At 43.7% G+C, this 22,447-nt stretch overlaps 1 protein-coding gene across 2 annotated transcripts in view; it reads left to right on the forward strand.

Annotated features, from left to right (window-relative positions):
* The window catches only part of LOC121573950 (opioid-binding protein/cell adhesion molecule-like), a 196,067-nt gene that overhangs the window by 140,192 nt on the left and 33,428 nt on the right, over window positions 1-22,447 (forward strand). For both annotated transcript variants that reach the window (XM_041886368.2, XM_041886367.2), the window contains exon 3: window positions 3,234-3,359. In XM_041886368.2, coding sequence (XP_041742302.1) covers window positions 3,234-3,359 — 126 coding nt within the window. The remainder of the gene's footprint in view (window positions 1-3,233; window positions 3,360-22,447) is intronic.

Here is a 22,447-nt window from a genome sequence, read left to right on the forward strand (position 1 = left end):
TCTAGAGCAGTGATGTTTTGGGGCTGTCGCTGGGCAATACGGACTTTCAACTCCCCGCCAAAGATTTTCTATGGGGTTGAGATCTGGAGACTGGCTAGGCCACTCCAGGACCTTGAAATGCTTCTTACGAAGCCACTCCTTCGTTGCCCGGGCGGTGTGTTTGGGATCATTGTCATGCTGAAAGACCCAGCCACGTTTCATCTTCAATGCCCTTGCTGATGGAAGGAGGTTTTCACTCAAAATCTCATGATACATGGCCCCATTCATTCTTTCCTTTACACGGATCAGTCGTCCTGGTCCCTTTGCAGAAAAACAGCCCCAAAGCATGATGTTTCCACCCCCATGCTTCACAGTAGGTATGGTGTTCTTTGGATGCAACTCAGCATTCTTTGTCCTCCAAACACGACGAGTTGAGTTTTTACCAAAAAGTTCTATTTTGGTTTCATCTGACATTCTCCCAATCCTCTTCTGGATCATCCAAATGCACTCTAGCAAACTTCAGACGGGCCTGGACATGTACTGGCTTAAGCAGGGGGACACGTCTGGTACTGCAGGATTTGAGTCCCTGGCAGCGTAGTGTGTTACTGATGGTAGGCTTTGTTACTTTGGTCCCAGCTCTCTGCAGGTCATTCACTAGGTCCCCCCGTGTGGTTCTGGGATTTTTGCTCACCGTTCTTGTGATCATTTTGACCCCACAGGGTGAGATCTTGCGTGGAGTCCCAGATCGAGGGAGATTATCAGTGGTCTTGTATGTCTTCCATTTCCTAATAATTGCTCCCACAGTTGATTTCTTCAAACCAAGCTGCTTACCTATTGCAGATTCAGTCTTCCCAGCCTGGTGCAGGTCTACAATTTTGTTTCTGGTGTCCTTTGACAGCTCTTTGGTCTTGGCCATAGTGGAGTTTGGAGTGTGACTGTTTGAGGTTGTGGACAGGTGTCTTTTATACTGATAACAAGTTCAAACAGGTGCCATTAATACAGGTAACGAGTGGAGGACAGAGGAGCCTCTTAAAGAAGAAGTTACAGGTCTGTGAGAGCCAGAAATCTTGCTTGTTTGTAGGTGACCAAATACTTATTTTCCACCATAATTTGCAAATAAATTCATTAAAAATCCTACAATGTGATTTCCTGGATTTTTTTTTCTCATTTTGTCTGTCATAGTTGACGTGTACATATGATGAAAATTACAGGCCTCTCTCATCTTTTTAAGTGGGAGAACTTGCACAATTGGTGGCTGACTAAATACTTTTTTTCCCCACTGTATATATTGTCTTGGTCTTCTTGGAAATATAAATCCTTGAAAGTTAAAAAAGAATAAAGAGAGAGAAACAAAACATGTCCGTTGACAGGACATATTGGAGATGTCAAAACACGAGGACACCTCTCTTTGGTTTGGTAGATACCTTACCTGTCATTTGCTGGGGAGATGAAAAGCGTCACAGGTGGGGCACATTATTCTTGGTAAATAGCTTGTCAGTGTGCTATTACACTTCCTGAAAGAAAGATGTGGAACAGGGATGGGCAACTCCAGTCCTCGGGGGCCTGATTGGTGGTGTCACACTTTGCCCCAGCTAGCACACCTCCAGTAATCAACTAATCTTCAGTTGAGAATGCAATTAGTTTAATCAGCTGAGTTTGCTAGGGATGCGGAAAAAGTGTGACACCACCCCGGCCCCAGAGGACTAGAGTTGCCCATCCCTGATGTGGAACATACTGATGCTTTGGCCTCACACAGCGCCTCATTTCAATGTAGCCTACAATATCACTATATTTCAATGTCATTTAAATGCAGTTGTAGGAAATGGATGACATTTTCACTCCCCAAAGTGGCTTGGGAGGAAGGATATATAGGCTTAGTGGAAAAGCACCCAATTGAACAATGTTTATTGCTACTTCACTTATGATTTGCAGCTTGTGCTAGGTCCAGAGTTACATTGAGGAGGGACATAGAAAGGGCTATTGTCACAGCTTTTGTCAAAATTGACTTTTCGTAGCAGATTTAGGAGAACTTACACAGCAAGTTAGGATAATTAATGTAGCAGGTTAGGATAATTAGGTTAAGGTTAGGAAAAGGGTTAGGGTTAGCAATTATTTATTTTTACATCCACTTTGGACATCAATTTGACAAAAGCTGTATCACATCTACACATGACCTTAGAAAGGGGGAGAAATTGTAAGGCTTGCTTGCTGATTTCCCTTCTCGTATAGTAGTCACTGCTCAACTCCCTCCCCTTCATACTTTGACTGTTTTTAGGTCAAGGGCTATTCCTAGTGCTTTTGCTTTTTATAGAAAAAATATATATATTTGAAAGACTGGTTTCCGGATCTTTGCAGGTGAGAATTTCAGTGCTTTGCACCATCAGGAGTGAGCTTTTGAGTGAAGAGCAGGTGTAAAGTAAACGCTGAAACGTGTGTTCTGGTAAGAGACTCCTGATAGTGGCTGGCTTTTCCTCTATGGATCTGCACTCGCTTCGCTCAAGGTCATGGTTTTCAGGACCGTATCTTCAGATCACATCTGTGGTTTGCAACCATGGTTTACTCTCTCTGTACCATATTCTAAAACCCAATGTTTATGATCTGTAGAAATGGTTTCATCTGAATGTACTCCAACCAAACATAGTAGTGTTTAGTGTACTTTGTTCTTTCTTCTTACTTTGCGTTCACCCCCAACTTGAGTAGGCCTAGTTCTAGCTGAATTTATCTGAGTGTATTGATGGTGAGCAGACTACGGTGGCCCTTAGTTGCACCCATGGCCCAAACAGCAAACTGAGGCCTATTTAATACACCATCTTCCTTTCAGGTGGAATAACTCCTGTGACACGGTCACATTTTGATTGAGGTCATGGTTGAATAGCTCTGGCTCTTTGTTCAGTCCACTGTACCAGCAGTGAATGCCTTTAAGGGTAAACTGTAATGTCGGGAAAGGCTATCTTTTTCTGAGTGCTCCTCCGCTTTTTGGAGTCTGGCTTATAAGAGACACTCTGATGTAGCTGTCCCAACGCTAACTTGATATCAGATTCAGAGAACTCCGTTGCTCGCACCTGTCATATTTACAGTATTTATATTTCAATATTTTGTATTTAATCTTCAAATCCAAATTCTGGGTAACAAAGTTACTACAATAATGTTCTATTAAAATGGTAAAACAATGCATGTTTTTGTTTATTGTCCAAATTTTTTTAATTAAAATATTACAAATATAAAATAAATGTCATGTTCTATGTGTTGTGTAGTGCCCCCCACAATCATCAACCTGTCGAAGGACATCGTGGTCAACGAAGGCTCCAACGTCACCCTGATGTGCCAAGCCAGCGGCAAACCAGAACCCTCGTTCACCTGGAAACTCCTCTCTCCCTCAGGTAAAACAAAACCTATCAGCCTCTCACCTCAATTACTTGTTAATTTACATTTCCACTCTTTCTCTCTAGCTCTTTCTTTCTCACACTCTCGCTCATTCCCCAGTCCCACCCCCTCACACTCACTCAATCAATCACTCACTCACTCACTCACTCACTCACTCACTCATTCACTCACTGACTCTCTCACACACACACACATATACACACATATACACACACACTCCCCCTCTCTCTCAACTATCCACAGTCTATCACTTTGACATTAGGTAACCCCAATGACACTTGGTGAACTGCATCCTTTTCCTTTCTGAGTATCTCATTATCTGTATACTACCTGTTCCCTAATCACCATTACCCACTAATGATATGTCTAGAAAGACATTGCTGTCAATGCATTTGGGATAATTAATTGGGATAATTGGAGAGATGTAAATGTTTTGGAGGCAAGTGAGTGAACGATGGGATACATTTCAGAATCATTTGCATAGTGTGAAGTGTTGTTGCAAAGAGAGTATATGTTGTCCGAGTATATGTTCATTGAGTAGATTTAGAGCACTGTGCTCAAACATACCACTATCTTGTAAAGAGGGAAAACCATAAGATAGTCTGCCTATCTCAGTGTCTATGCTTCATTTAATCAGGCAAGAGGAAACTTGCATTTGTAATGAGCTACATTTCATGTAGATACAGTTTCCTCCCCTCTCTCTCTCTCCTTTTGTGTCGCTACAAGGACCGCAGAATTGAAATGTTAATACGACAAGGATGTGACTAGCCCTGTCTTTTAGGAGATAAGTGGCGAGTTGCTTTGATGGGCCTCCATTTTCCACGCACTGCAGGATTCTTCTCGACTGGGGGGAGCCATAATTGCAGCACGTTGGCTGAAAAAGAGCAACTGTCACTTGTTGCACCAGTACCCCCTGAAAACATTGAAGACGTATGCACATTTACACAATTATCGCCTCCTTCAGTGTCTATACTGTATAGAATGGCTAAAGTGCACAAACAAGCAGTTAGTCTTTGAGCTATGTCATTTGGCATCAAAGAGGTTGATGTGAGAATAAAATTGACGATTTAAGATTACGGTTATCCTACCAACGGGACATTAAAAACTGTAATATCTTATGTTTCACGGAGTCGTGGCTGAACGACAACAATGATAACATTCAGCTAGCAGGCTATACGCTACATCGACAGGACAGAACGGCAGACTCCGGTAAGACAAGGGGCGGCGGTCTGTGTATATTTGTAAACAACAGCTGGTGCACAAAATCAAATACTAAGGAAGTCTCAAGGTTTTGCTCGCCTGAGGTAGAGTATCTTATGATAAGCTGTAGACCACACTATTTACCAAGAGAGTTTTCATCTATATTTTTCATAGCTGTCTATTTACCACCACAAACCAATGCTGGCATTAAGATTGCACTGAATGAGTTGTACAAGGCCATTAATCAACAGGAAAACGCTCATCCAGATGCAGCGCTCCTAGTAGCCGGGGACTTTAATGCAGGGAAACTTAAATCCGTTCTACCTAATTTCTACCAGCATGTTAAATGTGCAACCAGAGGGAAAAAACTCTAGACCACCTTTACTCCACACACAGAGACGCATACAAAGCTCTCCCTCGCCCTCCATTTGGCAAATATGACCATAACTCTATCCTCCTGATTCCTGCTTATAAGCAAAAAACTGAAGCAGGAAGCACCAGTGATTCGGTTAATAAAAAAGTGGTCAGATGACGCAGATGCTAAGCTACAGGACTGTTTTGCTAGCACAGACTGGAACATGTTCCGGGATTCTTCAGACAGCATTGAGGAGTACACCACATCAGTCACTGGCTTCATCAATAAGTGCATCGATGATGTCGTCCCCACAGTGACCGTACGTACATACCCCAACCAGAAGCCATGGATTACAGGAAACATCCGCACTGAGCTAAAGGGTAGAGCTGCCGCTTTTCAAGGAACGGGACTCTAACCCGGACGCTTATAAGAAATCCCGCTATGACCTCCGACGAACCATCAAACAGGCAAAGAGTCAATACAGGTCTAAGATTGAATCATACTACACTGGCTCTGACGCTCGTCGGATGTGGCAGGGCTTGAAAACTATTACAGACTACAAAGGGAAGCACAGCCGCGAGCTGCCCAGTGACACAAGCCTACCAGACGAGCTAAACCACTTCTATGCTCGCTTCGAGGCAAGCAACACTGAAGCATGCATGAGAGCACCAGCTGTTCCGGACGACTATGTGATCACGCTCTCCGTAGCCGATGTGAGTAAGACTTTTAAGCAGGTCAACATTCACAAGGCCGCAGGGCCAGACGGATTACCAGGACGTGTACTCCGAGCATGTGCTGACCAACTGGCAAGTGTCTTCACTGACATTTTCAACATGTCCCTGACTGAGTCTGTAATACCAACATGTTTCAAGCAGACCACCATAGTCCCCGTGCCCAAGAACTCTAAGATAACCTGCCTAAATGACTACCGACCCGTAGCACTGACGTCTGTAGCCATGAAGTGCTTTGAAAGACTGGTCATGGCTCACATCAACAGCATAATCCCAGAAACCCTAGACCCACTCCAATTTGCATACCGCCCCAACAGATCCACAGATGATGCAATCTCTATCGCACTCCACACTGCCCTTTCCCACCTGGACAAGAGGAACACCTACGTGAGAATGCTATTCATTGACTACAGCTCAGCATTCAACACCATAGTGCCCTCTAAGCTCATCACTAAGCTAAGGATCCTGGGACTAAACACCTCCCTCTGCAACTGGATCCTGGACTTCCTGACGGGCCGCCCCCAGGTGGTAAGGGTAGGTAACAACACATCTGCCACACTGATCCTCAACACGGGGGCCCCTCAGGGGTGCGTGCTCAGTCCCCTCCTGTACTCTCTGTTCACCCATGACTGCATGGCCAGGCACGACTCCAACACCATCATTAAGTTTGCCGACGACACAACAGTGGCAGGCCTGATCACCGACAACGATGAGACAGCCTATAGGGAGGAGGTCAGAGATCTGGCCGTGTGGTGCCAGGATAACAACCTCTCCCTCAACGTGACCAAGACAAAGGAGATGATTGTGGACTACAGGAAAAAAAAGAGGACTGAGCACGCCCCCATTCTCATCGACGGGGCTTTAGTGGAACAGGTTGAGAGCTTCAAGTTCCTTGGTGTCCACATCACCAACGAACTATCATGGTCCAAACACACCAAGACAGTCGTGAAGAGGGCACGACAAAGCCTATTCCCCCTCAGGAGACTAAAAAGATTTGGCATGGGTCCTCAGATCCTCAAAAAATTCTACAGCTGCACCATCGAGAGCATCCTGACTGGTTGCATCACCGCCTGGTATGGCAACTGCTTGGCCTCTGACCGCAAGGCACTACAGAGGGTAGTGCGTACGGCCCAGTACATCACTGGGGCAAAGCTCCCTGCCATCCAGGACCTCTATACCAGGCGGTGTCAGAGGAAGGCCCTCAAAATTGTCAAAGACTCCAGCCACCCTAGTCATAGACTGTTCTCTCTGCTACCGCACGGCAAGCGGTACCGGAGTGCCAAGTCTAGGTCCAAAAGACTTCTCAACAGCTTCTACCCCCAAGCCATAAGACTCCTGAACAGCTAATCATGGCTACCCGGACTATTTTCACTGCCCCCCCACCCCATCCTTTTTACGCTGCTGCTACTCTGTTAAGTAAGTATTTATGCATAGTCACTTTAACTCTACCCACATGTACATATTACCTCAACTACCTCAACTAGCCGGTGCCCCCGCACATTGACTCTGCAACGGTACCCCCCTGTATATATAGCCTCCCTACTGTCACTTTATTTTACTGTATATATAGCCTCCCTACTGTCACTTTATTTTACTTCTGCTCTTTTTTTCTCAACACTTTTTTTGTTGTTGTTTTATTCTTACTTTTTTGTTTAAAATAAATGCACTGTTGGTTAAGGGCTGTAAGTAAGCATTTCACTGTAATGTCTGCACCTGTTGTATTCGGCGCATGTGACCAATAAAATTTGATTTGATTTGATGTGCATGCAGCCAGTTGGAGGGACGGGTGGGGAGGTACATACAGTGCCTTCACCCAAAATGGAATTAATAACTTCACCATGCTCAAAAGGATATTCAATGTCTGCTTTTTTATTTATACCCATCTACCAATAGGTGTCCTTCTTTGAGAGGCATTGGAAAACCTCCCTGATCTTTATGGTTGAATCTGAAATTCACTGCTCGACTGAGGGACCTTACAGATAATTGTATGTGTGGGGTACAAAGATGAGGTACTCATTAAAAAATCATGTTAAACACTATTATTGCACACAGAGTGAGATCATGCAACTTATTATGTGACTTGTTAAGCACATTTTTACTCCTGAACTTATTTAGGCTTGCCATAACAAAGGGGTTGAATACTTATTGACTCAAGACATTTCAGCTTTTCATTTTTTATTAATTTGTACAAATGTCTAAAAACATAATTCCACTTTGACATTATGGGGTATTGTGTGTAGGCCAGTGACACAATCTCAATTTAATAAATGTAGGCTGTAACAGAACAAAATGTGGAAAAGGTAAAGGGGTGTGAATACTTTCTGAATGCACTATATAGCTCAGTTGAATCCATTACTTACGGCTGTTATCCCTGAGGTAGGTTTTATGTTTTGTATCTACATGTGGTTGTTGGAAGGGGTGGAATTGGGATGAGTTCTCCCCCAATTTCACCCCTGGATGTAGGCCTTCTCTACTGTATGATTTAGCTACAGTATATGAGGTAATTCTAATGCTTGTGAACCATACTGTAACTGCACTAGATTGTTACTGCATTATATCCGCGTTTGGCATGCACTGATGGGAGACGTTATGCTCATGTTTTCCCCTTTAATAGCATGTATTACTTCCATATTTCCCAGTGTCTAGTGATTACTAGTCCTCACAAGCCCTATTTGTGTGTAAGTGGTCATTTGTGGTCCCATGTGGCTCAATTGGTAGATCATGGCGCTTGCAATGCCAGGGTTGTGGGTTTGATTCTCACCAGTACGAAAAATGACAAATGTATGCACTCACTACTGTAAGTCGCTCTGCTAAAATGTAAAAGTGCACATATCCCAATAGAGAATCCTTTGAAAAATAATGACAGCTGTTGTGTTTCTCTCCCACACTTCTACATTTCATACCTGACATTGCGTGCTCTTGAGATACAGGATACTGAACGTTATGAGTGCTACACCTTTTCCAAAATCTGAATCTAAATAGAATATAAAAGTGGGCACGGACTTGTTCCTGAGTGCACAAGATAGTAACTGCATTGTATTTTTATTTAACCTTTACAGCAAGATTACACTTGGCTGTGGTTTGCTCTGTTTTCTTTTACCCGTGAAAGACAAACAGTGAGTGTTAACTAGTGATACTAATGATGAACAAAACAAGAGAATGATGGTAAATTAATTTGCAGTTGAGAAAGCTTTGGGCATCTCAGCCTTTTTGGCCTTGAACAAGAGCAATCAGAGACTTTATTATACAGTATACCTTTGTAAATTCATAGGGTGCAGCTATTACTGCCTTTGCCAACTTCTCATACTAAATGTCATGGGTCATGGCCCAATGTTTCTTTTGTTTAAAACAAGGAAGCACAGACTACTTGCACTGTCAAAATTGGCTGTCAAATGCACAATTTATGTTAGGCCTAAAACTAGCATTAAAGTGGAACTGACAGCGTTTTAACTACTTTGAGATATGAAACAGATAATCATAATATGTAAAAAATATCAAATTCCCAGTTTATGCTTCAAAACCAACTTTATAAGAAAATTAAAAATATAGGTTCAAATTGACTCAAAATTCCATGACGTACAATAAGGCATTGTTGGCAGAATAGATGGATGCACTTCAATGCATGATTATTATACACTGAACAAAAAAATAAACGCAAGATGCAACAATTTCTAAGATTTTACTGAGTTACAGTTCATATAAGGTAATCATTCAATTGAAATAAATTCATTAGGCCCTAATCTATGGATTTCACATGACTGGGAACACAGATATGCATCTGTTGGTCACAGATACCTTTTTAAAAAAAGGTAGGGGCGTGGATCAGAAAACCATTCAGTATCTGGTGTGACCACCATTAGCCTCATGCAGTGTGATATCTCCTTCGCATAGAGTTGATCAGGCTGTTCATTGTGGTCTGTGGAATGTTGTCCCACTCATCTTCAATGGTTGTGCAAAGTTGTTTGATATTGGTGAGAACTGGAAAATGCTGTCGTACACGTCGATTCAGAGCATCCCAAACATGCTCAATGGGTGACATGTCTGGTGAGTATGCAGGCCATGGAAGAACTGGGATATGTTCAGCTTCCAGGAATTGTGTACAGATCCTTGCAATATGGAGCTGTGCATTATGCTGAAACATGAGGTGATGGCGGCGGATCTCGTCACGGTATCTCTGTGAATTCAAATTGCCATTGATAAAATGCAATTGGGTTTCATGTCTGTAGCTTATGCTTGCCCATACCATAACCCCACCACTACCATGGGGCACTCTGTTCACAACGTTGACATAAGCAAACCGCTCGCCCACATGACGCCATACACGCTGTCTGCCATCTGCCCGGTAAAGTTGAAACCGGGATTCATCCATGAAGGGCACACTTCTCCAGCGTGCCATTGGCCATCGAAGGTGAGCATTTTCCCACTGAAGTCGGTTACGATGCACTGCAGTCAGGTCAAGACCCTGGTGAGGACGACAAGCGCGCAGATGAGCTTCTCTGAGACGGTTTCTGACAGTTTGTGCAGCAGTTCTTCGGCTGCGCAAACCCACAGTTTCATCAGCTGTCCATGTGGCTGGTCTCAGACGATCCTGCAGGTGAAGAAGCCGGATGTGGAGGTCCTTCGCTTGCGTGGTTACACGTGGTCTGCAGTTGTGAGGCAGGTTGGACGTACTGCCAAATTCTCTAAAACAATATTGGAGAGGCGGCTTATGGTAGAGAAATGAACATTCAATTCTCTAGCAACAGGTCTTGTGGACATACCTGCAGTCAGCATGCCAGTTGCATGCTCCGTCAAAACATGAGACATCTGTGGCATTGTGTTGCGTGACAAAACTGCACATTTTAGAGTGGCCTTTTATTGTCCCTAGCACAAGGTGCACCTGTGTAATGATCATGCTTTTTAATCAGCTTCTTGATATGCCAAACCTGTCAGGTGGATGGATTATCTTGGCAAAGGACAAATGCTCACTAATAGGGATGTAAACAAATTTCTTCACAACATTTTAGAGAAATAAGCTTTTTGTGTTTATGGAACATTTCTGGGATCTTTTATTTCAGCTCATGAAACATGGGACCAACACTTTACATGTTGCGTTTACAGTGCATTTGGAAAGTATTCAGACCCCTTCCCTTTTTCCACATTGTGTTACATTACAGCCTTATTCCAAAATGGATTTAAAAAATAATAATCCCTCATCAATCTACACACAATATCCCATAATGACAAAGTGAAAATAGGTTTTTAGATGTTTGCAAATTTATGAGACTCGAAATTGAGCTCAGGTGCATCCTGTTTCCATTGATCATTCTTGAGATGTTTCTACAACTTGATTGGAGTCCAACTGTGGTGAATTCAATTGCTTGGACATTATTTGGAAAGGCACACACCTGTCTATATAAGGTCCCACAGTTGACAGTGCATGTCAGAGCAAAAACCAAGCCATAAGGTCGAAGGAATTGTCCGTAGAGCTCCGAGAGAGGATTTTGTCGAGGCACAGATCTGGGGAAGGGAACCAAACCATTTCTGCTGCATTGAAGGTTCCCAAGAACACAGTGGCCTCCATCATTCTTAAATGGAAGAAGTTTGTAACCACCATGACTCTTCCTAGAGCTGGCCGCCCGGCCAAACTGAGCAATCGGGGGAGAAGGACCTTGGTCTGGGAGGTGACCAAGAACCCAATGGCCACTCTGACAGAGCTCCAGAGTTCCTCTGTGGAGATGGGAGAACCTTCCAGAAGGACAAACATCTCTGCAGCACTCCACCTATCAGGCCTTTATGGTAGAGTGGCCAGATGGAAGCCACTCCTCAGTAAAAGGCACATGACAGCCCTCTTGGAGTTTGCCAAAAGGCACCTAATGGACTCTCAGACCATGACAAACAGCATTCTCTGGTCTGATGAAACCAAGATTGAACTCTTTAGCCGGAGTGCCAAGCGGCACGTCTGGAGGAAACTTGGCACCATCCCTATGGTGAATCATGGTGGTGGCAGCATCATGCTGTGGGGATGTTTTTCAGTGGCAGGGACTGGGTGACTAGTCAGGATCGAGGGAAAGATGAACGGAGCAAAGTACAGAGAGATCCAGTGCCCTCAGGACCTCAGACTGGGGCGAAGGTTCACCTTCCAACAGGACAATGACACTAAGCACACAGACAATACAACGCAGGAGTGGCTTCGGGATAAGTCTCTGAATGTCCTTGAGTGGCCCAGCCAGAGCCCGGACTTGAACCTGACCGAACATCTCTGGAGAGACCCGAAAATAGCTGTTCAGCGACTTCCCAAATACAGGTGTGCTAAGCTTGTAGCGTCATACCCAAGAAGACTGGAGGCTTTAATCGCTGCTAATGGTGCTTCGACAAAGTCTGAATAATAATGTAAATGTGATATTTCAGTTTTTTGTTTTCAATAAATTTGCTAAAATATCTAATCCTTTTTTTGCTTTGTCATTATGGGGTTTTGTGTATAGCTTGATGAGGGGGAAAAAACAATTTAATCCATTTTAGAATAAGGCTATAAAAAAAAGTCAAGGGATCTTAATACTTTCTTAATGCCCTGTATATTCTTGTTCAGTATATTAGATAGGTAACTCTCAATCCATAATAAGGCAGAGGATGCAAATCCATAACACCTACATTTTTTCAGCAATAGGTTATGATTAATCATATCAAAAGCTGCACTGAAGTCTAACAAAACAGCTCCCACAATCTTCTTACTATCAATTTTTTTCAGCCAATCATCAGTAATTTGTGTCAGTTCCGAGCATGTTGAGTGTCCTTCCCTATAAGCATGCTGAAAGTCTGTTGTTAATTTTTTTCTTCTGTAAAATAACTTTGTATTTGATCAAACACAACTTTTTTCAAGTTTGCTAAGCACTTGTAACAGGCTGATTGGTCAGCTGTTTGAACCATTAAAGGGTGCTCTGCTATTTTGGGGTAGCAAAATGACCTTTACCTTCCTCCATGTCTGAGGGCACACACCGTCTTCTAGTCTTATTTTGAATATTTTGCAAACAGGAGTCACAATGTATTCCGCTACCAACCTCCGCAATTTACCATCCAGGTTGTCAGTACCTGGTGGTTTGTCTTTATTTATAGATGGCAACAATATTTTTACCTCTTCCACACCCACTTTGTGGAACTCAAAACTACAGTGCTTGTCTTTCATTATTTGGTCCATTATGCATGAATATGAAGGCTCAGCATTTGTTGTTTGCATGTCATACCTACGTTTTCTAATCTTATCAACAACAAAGTTATTAAAGTGGTTGGCAATATCAAAGGGTTTTGTTATGAACAAGCCATCTGCCTCAATGAAGGATGGAGCCGAGTTTGCTTTTTTGCCTAGGATTTCATTCAAAGTACTCCAGAGCTTTTTACTATCATTCTTTATATCATTTACCTTTGTTCAATAGTATAGTTTCTTCTTCTTTTTGTTTAGTTGAATTTCTTAATTGACTGTATGTTTGCCAGTCTACTGTGTTGTCAGAGTTATTTGCGATTCCCTTTGCCTCATTCCTCTCAGCCATACAGTTGTTCAATTCATCATCTATCCATGGGGATTTGGCAGTTCTAAGAGTCAGTTTCTTGATGGGCGAATGCCTATCAGGAACCGGAAGAAGCAGTTTCATAAATGCTTCAAGTGCAGCGTCAGGATGTTCCTCATTACACACATCAGACCAACACATATCTTTCACATCTTTGACATAGGAATCATTGCAAAACCTCTTGTATGATTTTTTAAATCACAATTTTAGGTCCAGTCTTTGGAACTTTTGTTTTTTCTAGATATGGCTATTATATTATGATCACTACATCCGATAAGTGTGGATACTGCTATAGAGCAGATTTCTACAACATTAGTAAAGATGTGATCAATACACGTGGATGATTTAGTTCCTGATCTGTTTGTAAATACCCTGGTAGGTTGACTGATACCTTGAACCAGATTGCAGGCACTGGTTACAGCATGGAGCTTCTTTTTGAGTAGACACCTTTATGACAACCAGTCAATATGTAGGTCACCCAGAAAATATACCTCTCTGATATCACATACATTATCCAACATTTCACACAAATAGTGAAAATACTGACTTTTAGCACTTGGTGGTCTATAGCAACTTCCTACGAGAATAGGTTTAAGTGAGGCAGATTAACCTATAGCCATATTACTTCCACATGATCTGACATGAGATCCTCTCTCAGCCTAACAGGAATATGACTCTGGACATACATGGCAACACCTCCTCCATTTGCATTTCAATTTTTCATATATATTTAATAACCGCGTATAGCTACTACTGCATCATCAAAGGAATGATCTAAGTGTGTGTAATGATGTCATTTCATAGTATTGTGTGGACCAGTGAAGAGTTAGGGGATAATTGACTTGGGTTCCACTGAGTCTGCATTCCTTATGTCAAAGGAGATTACTGAGGTTGATATTAGAATGATTGATGGGACAGGATATATGACTTGGGATAAGGGTGATGAACATCAAGGACAGGGAGTGCCAATGAAGACTTACCAGATGTATGCCAGGAAGATGGTAACAGAGGGTATATAAGGGAGAGTGGCTCCTTTGATCAAATCAGTTCGTAACACCAAGGACAAAGCTCTGGTCATTGTTGTAACGAACCCAGTACCGATCATTAAACATTTGCATTAACTTTCTACAAAGTGTCTAAGTATATCCTTGCATCCTTGATTCTTTGATACCCGAGAAACTCATCATAACAGCGTGTTTCAGAGATGGCCAGAATATGAATGTTTTCTGATGTTATTAAGTTGTCAATTTCATTAACCTTGTTTCTCAGGCTACATATATTAATATGGGCTGTTTTCTGTCCTTTTCTGGGTTGCTTGTTTGTTTTTAGTGCTATTCTGAGAGGCTGATCCGAGGTAGACATGTCTGTGACATTTACATTTGAGTCAATGGTACTGAGTGGGCTTCTTCTTAAGTCTACAGCTAGAGAGGCAGGTGTCATTTGGTTAGCTAAAAATAAATGGTTATCACTTTGCTAGCTAGCTAGCTATGCTGAACTTGAACGACTGTTATCCACAGTTAGCATATCTTTTAGTTGTCAATCAAATGTATTTGGCATCGATCAAATTGGCGGGCAGGCAGGCAAGTCCCCATTCAGTTGTCAAAACGTGGGTTGGGACAAGCATTCATTGGCAGACAAGCTGCAGATGGACGATCTGGCTACTATTCCCCATCGTTTTAGTGCAATTTTGATGGCCAACTAGCTTAAAAAGTTTGAGAGGGTTTATCTAAAGTTCCCTTGTTAGATTTGAGCTTCTCTCGCTCTGGCTAGCATTAGTTGTTGATCATGTTCATGTGCATAGGCAACTGAGGGAGAGAGAGCCTACCTTTTCATGGTTGTTTGATCAATAGGACTGTGAAGTTCCCAAATGTAAGAGGACTCCTGTGGTATTTACATATTTGCAGACATTTTTTGTATTTTTTGGCTTTTTGCGAAAGCATTCTAATGATCTAAATTCACACTGTTGCGACTCCCTGTAAAAACACAGTCCAGTTCAAAGTAAATGATGGCAGGCCCGTGTGGCAAATGGCTTATTGTATATAGTCCAACTGTAGCTCTGATTGGCTATGTCACACCGGTCTTCATAGACTCCGGTCCTGGACAAGACAGATGTTTTTATTAGGTTTTATCTACTACAATGTCTATTCATTGTCCAAACGCACGGCCGCTTTCCCACTCTATGTTGCTATAGAATTTTCACAAATGCCTTACTATATACAGTTGAAGTCAGAAGTTTACATACACCTTAGCCAAATACATTTAAATTCAGTTTTTCACAATTCCTGACATTTAATCCTAGTAAAAATTCCCTGTTTTAGGTCAGTTAGGATCACCACTTTATTTTAAGAATGTGAAATGTCAGAATAATAGCAGAGAGAATTATTTATTTCAGCTTTTATTTATTTCATCACATTCCCTGTGGGTCAGAAGTTTACATACACTCAATTAGTATTTGGTAGCATTGCCTTTAAATTGTTTAACTTGGGTCAAACGTTTCGGGTAGCCTTCCACAAGCTTCCCACAATAAGTTGGGTGAATTTTGGCCCATTCCTCCTGACAGAGCTGGTGTAACTGAGTCAGGTTTGTAGGCCTCCTTGCTCACACACGCTTTTTCAGTTCTGCACACACATTTTCTATAGGAAGTTTTGCTTGGGTCATTGTCCATTTGGAAGATCCATTTGCGACCAAGCTTTAACTTCCTGACTAATGTCTTGAGATGTTGCTTCAATATTTCCACATAATTTTCCATCTATTTTGTGAAGTGCACCAGTCCCTCCTGCAGCAAAGCACCCCCAAAGCATGACGCTGCCATCCACGTGCTTAACGGTTGGGATGGTGTTCTTCGGCTTGCAAGCTTTCACATTTTTCCTCCAAACATAACGACGGTCATTATGGCCAAACAGTTCTATTTTAGTTTCATCAGAAATCTTTGTCCCCATGTGCAGTTGCAAACCGTAGTCTGGCTTTTTTTATGGCGGTTTTGGAGCAGTGGCTTCTTCCTTGCTGAACGGCCTTTCAGGTTGTGTCGATATAGGACTCGTTTTACTGTGGATATAGATACTTTTGTACCTGTTTCCTCCAGCATGTCACACCCTGGCTCTGGGGACTCTATATGTTGAGCCAGGGTGTGTAAATTCTATGTGTTTATGTTCTGTGTGGGAGTTCTAGTTGTGGTATTTCTATGTTGGCCAGAGTGGCTCCCAATCAGAGGCAACGAGTGTCAGCTGTTGCTGGTTGTCTCTGATTGGGAGCCATATTTAAACAGTCTGTTTCCCTTAGTGTTTGTGGGATCTTGTTTCCGTTTGGTTTGTTTCCGTGTTAACCGTAGGACTGCACGTTTCGTTTATTGTTTTGTTGTTTTATTATCACTATAGATAATAAAGTTAAGTATGTTTGCAACTAACGCTGCGCATTGGTCCACTCTCTACGACGATCGTGACAGAAGATCCCACCATACCAGGACCAAGCAGCGTGTCCAGGAGCAGGCAGCCTGGACGTGGGAGCAAATATTGGACGGGCAGGGGTCCTGGACCTGGGAGGAAATCCAGGCCGGGATGGATCGCCGTCCATGGAGTGAGACGGTAGAGGCGCGACGGAGAGAGGAGCAACGGCGTCAACAGTGTCGTCGTCGGACGGACGAGAGGCAACCCCAAAATATTTTTAGGGGGGGGCACATGGCATGGACGACGGGGCTGCTGGAGGCAGATAAGGGGTGAATTCAGAAGGCCACCAGGTTACGGGAGCCATTGGTGAGAAGAGGGAAGGAAGATGTAGTGGCACGGCGAGAGGTACTGAGGTGTATTGCCAGTCCGGTCCGGCCCGTTCCTGATCCCCGTTTAAGGCCAGTGGTGTGTGTTCCCAGTACGGTCCGGCCTGTTCCTGCCCCTCGCACCAAGCCTACGGTGTGCGTCGCCAGCCCGGCCCGGCCTGTTCCTGCCCCTCGCACCAAGCCTACGGTGCGCGTCGCCAGCCCGGCCCGGCCTGTTCCTGCCACTCGCACCAAGCCAGGGGTGCGAGTCGTCAGCCCGGTCCGGCCCGTTCCTGCTCTACGCACCAAGCCAGGGGTGCGAGTCGTCAGCCCGGTCCGGCCCGTTCCTGCTCCACGCACCAAGCCAGGGGTGCGCATCGTCAGTCCGGTACGGCCCGTTGCTGCTCCACGCACCAAGCCTATGGTGCGCGTCGCCAGCCCGGCCCGGCCTGTTCCTGCCACTCGCACCAAGCCTACGGTGCGTGTCGCCAGCCCGGCCCGGCCTGTTCCTGCCACTCGCACCAAGCCTACGGTGCGCGTCGCCAGCCCGGCCCGGCCTGTTCCTGCTACCCGCACCAAGCCTACGGTGCGCGTCGCCAGCCCGGTACGGCCCGTTGCTGCTCCACGCACCAAGCCAGGGGTGCGCATCGTCAGCCCGGTCCGGCCCGTTCCTGCTCCACGCACCAAACCAGGGGTGCGCATCGTCAGCCCGGTCCGGCCTGTTCCTGCGCTACGCACCAAGCCAGGGGTGCGAGTCGTCAGCCCGGTGCGGCCCGTTCCTGCTCCACGCACCAAGCCAGGGGTGCGCATCGTCAGTCCGGTACGGCCCGTTGCTGCTCCACGCACCAAGCCAGGGGTGCGCATCATCAGCCCGGTCCGGCCCGTTCCTGCTCCACGCACCAAACCAGGGGTGCGCATCGTCAGCCCGGTCCGGCCCGTAGCTGCTCCACGCACCAAGCCAGGGGTGCGCACCGTCAGCCCGGTCCGGCCCGTCCCTGCTCCACGCACCAGGCCAGGGGTGTGCGTCGTCAGTCCGGCACAACCCGTGCCTGGGTCACCGGTGCCTGGTCAGGTACCGGTCAGCTGCTCCACACCGGAGCTGAAGCAAGCCGCTCCTACGATGTCCAGTCTAGCTCCAGCCAGCAGGGCCAGACCGGACCAGGGGCGCTACGGGGGGATTATTAGAGGGTGGTGGTCAAGCCCGGAGCCAGAACCGCCTCCGAGGAGGAATGCCCACCCAGCCCTCCCCTGGTTTGTTTATGTTCAGGCGCGGTCGCAGTCCGCGCCTTTGGGGGGGATACTGTCACACCCTGGCTCTGGGGACTCTATATGTTGAGCCAGGGTGTGTAAATTCTATGTGTTTATGTTCTGTGTGGGAGTTCTAGTTGTGGTATTTCTATGTTGGCCAGAGTGGCTCCCAATCAGAGGCAACGAGTGTCAGCTGTTGCTGGTTGTCTCTGATTGGGAGCCATATTTAAACAGTCTGTTTCCCTTAGTGTTTGTGGGATCTTGTTTCCGTTTGGTTTGTTTCCGTGTTAACCGTAGGACTGCACGTTTCATTTATTGTTTTGTTGTTTTATTATCACTATAGATAATAAAGTTAAGTATGTTTGCAACTAACGCTGCGCATTGGTCCACTCTCTACGACGATCGTGACACAGCATCTTCACAAGGTCCTTTGCTGTTGTTCTGGGATTGATTTGCACTTTTCGCACCAAAGTACGTTCATCTGTAGGAGACAGAACGTGTCTCCTTCCTGAGCGGTATGACGGCTGCGTGGTCCCATGGTGTTTATACTTGCGTACTATTGTTTGTACAGATGAACGTGGTACCTTCAGGCGTTTGGAAATTGCTCCCAAGGATGAACCAGACTTGTGGAGGTCTACATTTTTCTTTTCTGAGGTCTTGGCTGATTTCTTTTGATTTTCCCATGATGTCATGCAAAGAGGCACTGAGTTTGAAGGTAGGCTTTGAAATACATCCACAGGTACACCTCCAATTGACTCAAATGATGTCCCAACCGACTTGCCAAAACTATAGTTTGTTAACAAGAAATTTGTGGAGTGGTTGAAAAACAAGTTTTAATGACTCCAACCTAAGTGTATGTGAACTTCCGACTTCAAATGTAAACGTCATTCCCAAACATTGTATGAATTTATGAAAACATGAAAATTACCATATCTAAGTGATCGCTTGTCAGAAAACGTTTTTAAAAAACTACAAGTGTCATTCTTCCTGGGGTTGTATATGAACAGATTTTAATAAGATTTAATGTTGCTAAAGCGCTGTCAGTTCCACTTTAAGCCTAGTGTGTTTAGAATATGCACTCAAAGAAACAGCTTTATTCCTTTCAAGGCTCATGGTTTTTACCAATTGCTCTTAACTGCATTTACACAGTGGAATTGGAGCCTTTGGAGGTAGATCCTCTTAGTTTCTGCTTCGTTTCACAATGAAGCACAGAGGTAACTGAATGCCAGGTTTAACAAGTGTTGGTGTTGGCACTGAGGTGAAGTTTGCCGTTTGTAGTTTCAGAGTTTCAAGTTGTATTAGTCATATGTACAGGATACATATGGTATACACCGTCCAACGAAATGCTTACTTGCAGGTTCCTTCTCGACAATTCAACAACAAAAATAAATACGAAAAAATATAAAGAATATGAACATAAAGTAAATGGCTCCGTAGAATAGAATAAACATTTTAGCATCAGTATAAAACAAGAAGGCACAATTTATAGACCAATAGACCTTTGAAGCCTCACTGTAAGATGTGCATACTATAAATACCTTGTTGAATATTGTGAAGTTCACGTATATAACCCAAGGCTGTGTATGTATGTACATGCTTTTCTAGCCTCATACTGTATGTACTGTAGTCAACTCTTCCATTGTTGTCAAGCCTTATGTATGATGTCTGTTAAAGATAGAAGAGATGGCAACAGCACACACGGGAGTTAATTATTATGCACTTATGAGCCTGTCTTTTCATTTGAAGATACATTATTTGAATTATTTAGAAGATACTGCCATTGGGATCCAATGAAAAGAAAGAGTGTGCAGAGGCTCAATGTCAAGCGACAAAGCAATCCAGTCATTTTGAATATGAACTGCTGATTCATTAAGTAGGTTAACGAAATACAGAAATACCCACCCGCACGAAACTATACCAGACAAAAACAGGTTGCACTTATTACAAGATAATTAAACCAAAACACGTGACGCCAATTTACGTTAATTAATATCCATTCCAAATTGATATTTGCCGCATTAAAAGTTTACGGGGGGTGATCATGATGTGTATTTATTTCTCAAATGGTGAAATAATTAGGCCGATTGAATAGGTCCACAGCTGGATGTTAAAACCTGTCTTATATTTCCATGTGGGTAGTTTGGCTTTCCAGCTGGGAAGATAAGAAGGTAACATTCTCCCTAATTAGGAAAAGCTGCTAATTCTGTTATTCACTTGTACAGTCCCATCACTAGTCTATAAAACCAACAGAGGGAGTATTATGTTTATAACAAGAACATATTCCGCATTAAAATCCTATTTCAATTTGAGCTGGAGCAGCAAGTGTATCCATTGCTGTAGAATACCATTAACGGAGTGTGCCGCCAGTTGGACTCCTCAGCAGAGCTACAGTGGGGAAAAAAAGTTTTTAGTCAGCCACCAATTGCGCAAGTTCTCCCACTTAAAAAGATGAGAGAGGCCTGTAATTTTCATCATAGGTACACGTCAACTATGACAGACAAAATGAGAAAAAAAAATTCAGAAAATCACATTACAGGATTTTTTATGAATTTATTTGCAAATTATGGTGGAAAATAAGTATTTGGTCAATAACAAAAGTTTCTCAATACTTTGTTATATACCCTTTGTTGGCAATGACACAGGTCAAACGTTTTCTGTAAGTCTTCACAAGGTTTTCACACACTGTTGCTGGTATTTTGGCCCATTCCTCCATGCAGATCTCCTCTAGAGCAGTGATGTTTTGGGGCTGTCGCTGGGCAACACAGACTTTCAACTCCCTCCAAAGATTTTCTATGGGGTTGAGATATGGAGACTGGCTAGGCCACTCCAGGACCTTGAAATGCTTCTTACGAAGCCACTCCTTCATTGCCCGGGCGGTGTGTTTGGGATCATTGTCATGCTGAAAGACCCAGCCACGTTTCATCTTCAATGCCCTTGCTGATGGAAGGAGGTTTTCACTCAAAATCTCACGATACATGGCCCCATTCATTCTTTCCTTTACACAGATCAGTCGTCCTGGTCCCTTTGCAGAAAAACAGCCCCAAAGCATGATGTTTCCACCCCCATGCTTCACAGTAGGTATGGTGTTCTTTGGATGCAACTCAGCATTCTTTGTCCTCCAAACACGACGAGTTGAGTTTTTACCAAAAAGTTCTATTTTGGTTTCATCTGACCATATGACATTCTCCCAATCCTCTTCTGGATCATCCAAATGCACTGGACATGTACTGGCTTAAGCAGGGGGACACGTCTGACACTGCAGGATTTGAGTCCCTGGCGGCGTAGTGTGTTACTGATGGTAGGCTTTGTTACTTTGGTCCCAGCTCTCTGCAGGTCATTCACTAGGTCCCCCCGTGTGGTTCTGGGATTTTTGCTCACCGTTCTTGTGATCATTTTGACCCCACGGGGTGAGAGCTTGCGTGGAGCCCCAGATCGAGGGAGATTATCAGTGGTTTATGTCTTCCATTTCCTAATAATTGCTCCCACAGTTGATTTCTTCAAACCAAGCTGCTTCCTATTGCAGATTCAGTCTTCCCAGCCTGGTGCAGGTCTACAATTTTGTTTCTGGTGTCCTTTGACAGCTCTTTGGTCTTGGCCATAGTGGAGTTTGGAGTGTGACTGTTTGAGGTTGTGGACAGGTGTCTTTTATACTGATAACAAGTTCAAACAGGTGCCATTAATACAGGTAACGAGTGGAGGATAGAGGAGCCTCTTAAAGAAGAAGTTACAGGTCTGTGAGAGTCAGAAATCTTGCTTGTTTGTAGGTGACCAAATACTTATTTTCCACCATGATTTGCAAATAAATTCATTAAAAATCCTACAATGTGATTTTCTGAAAACTTTTCTCTCAATTTGTCTGTCATAGTTGATGTGTACCTATGATGAAAATTACAGGCCTCTCTCATTTTTTAAGTGGGAGAACTTGCACAACTGGTGGCTGACTAAATACTTTTTTTCCCCACTGTATATATATATATACAGTGGGGAGAACAAGTATTTGATACACTGCTGATTTTGTAGGTTTTCCTACTTACAAAGCATGTAGAGGTCTGTAATTTTTATCATAGGTACACTTCAACTGTGAGAGACAGAATCTAAAACAAAAATCCAGAAAACCACATTGTATGATTTTTAAGTAATTAATTTGCATTTTATTGCATGACATAAGTATTTGATACATCAGAAAAGCAGAACTTAATATTTGGTACAGAAACCTTTGTTTGCAATTACAGAGATCATAGGTTTCCTGTAGGTCTTGACC

Source organism: Coregonus clupeaformis, unplaced genomic scaffold (genome assembly GCF_020615455.1).
Source record: "Coregonus clupeaformis isolate EN_2021a unplaced genomic scaffold, ASM2061545v1 scaf0016, whole genome shotgun sequence".
NCBI lineage: Eukaryota > Metazoa > Chordata > Actinopteri > Salmoniformes > Salmonidae > Coregonus > Coregonus clupeaformis.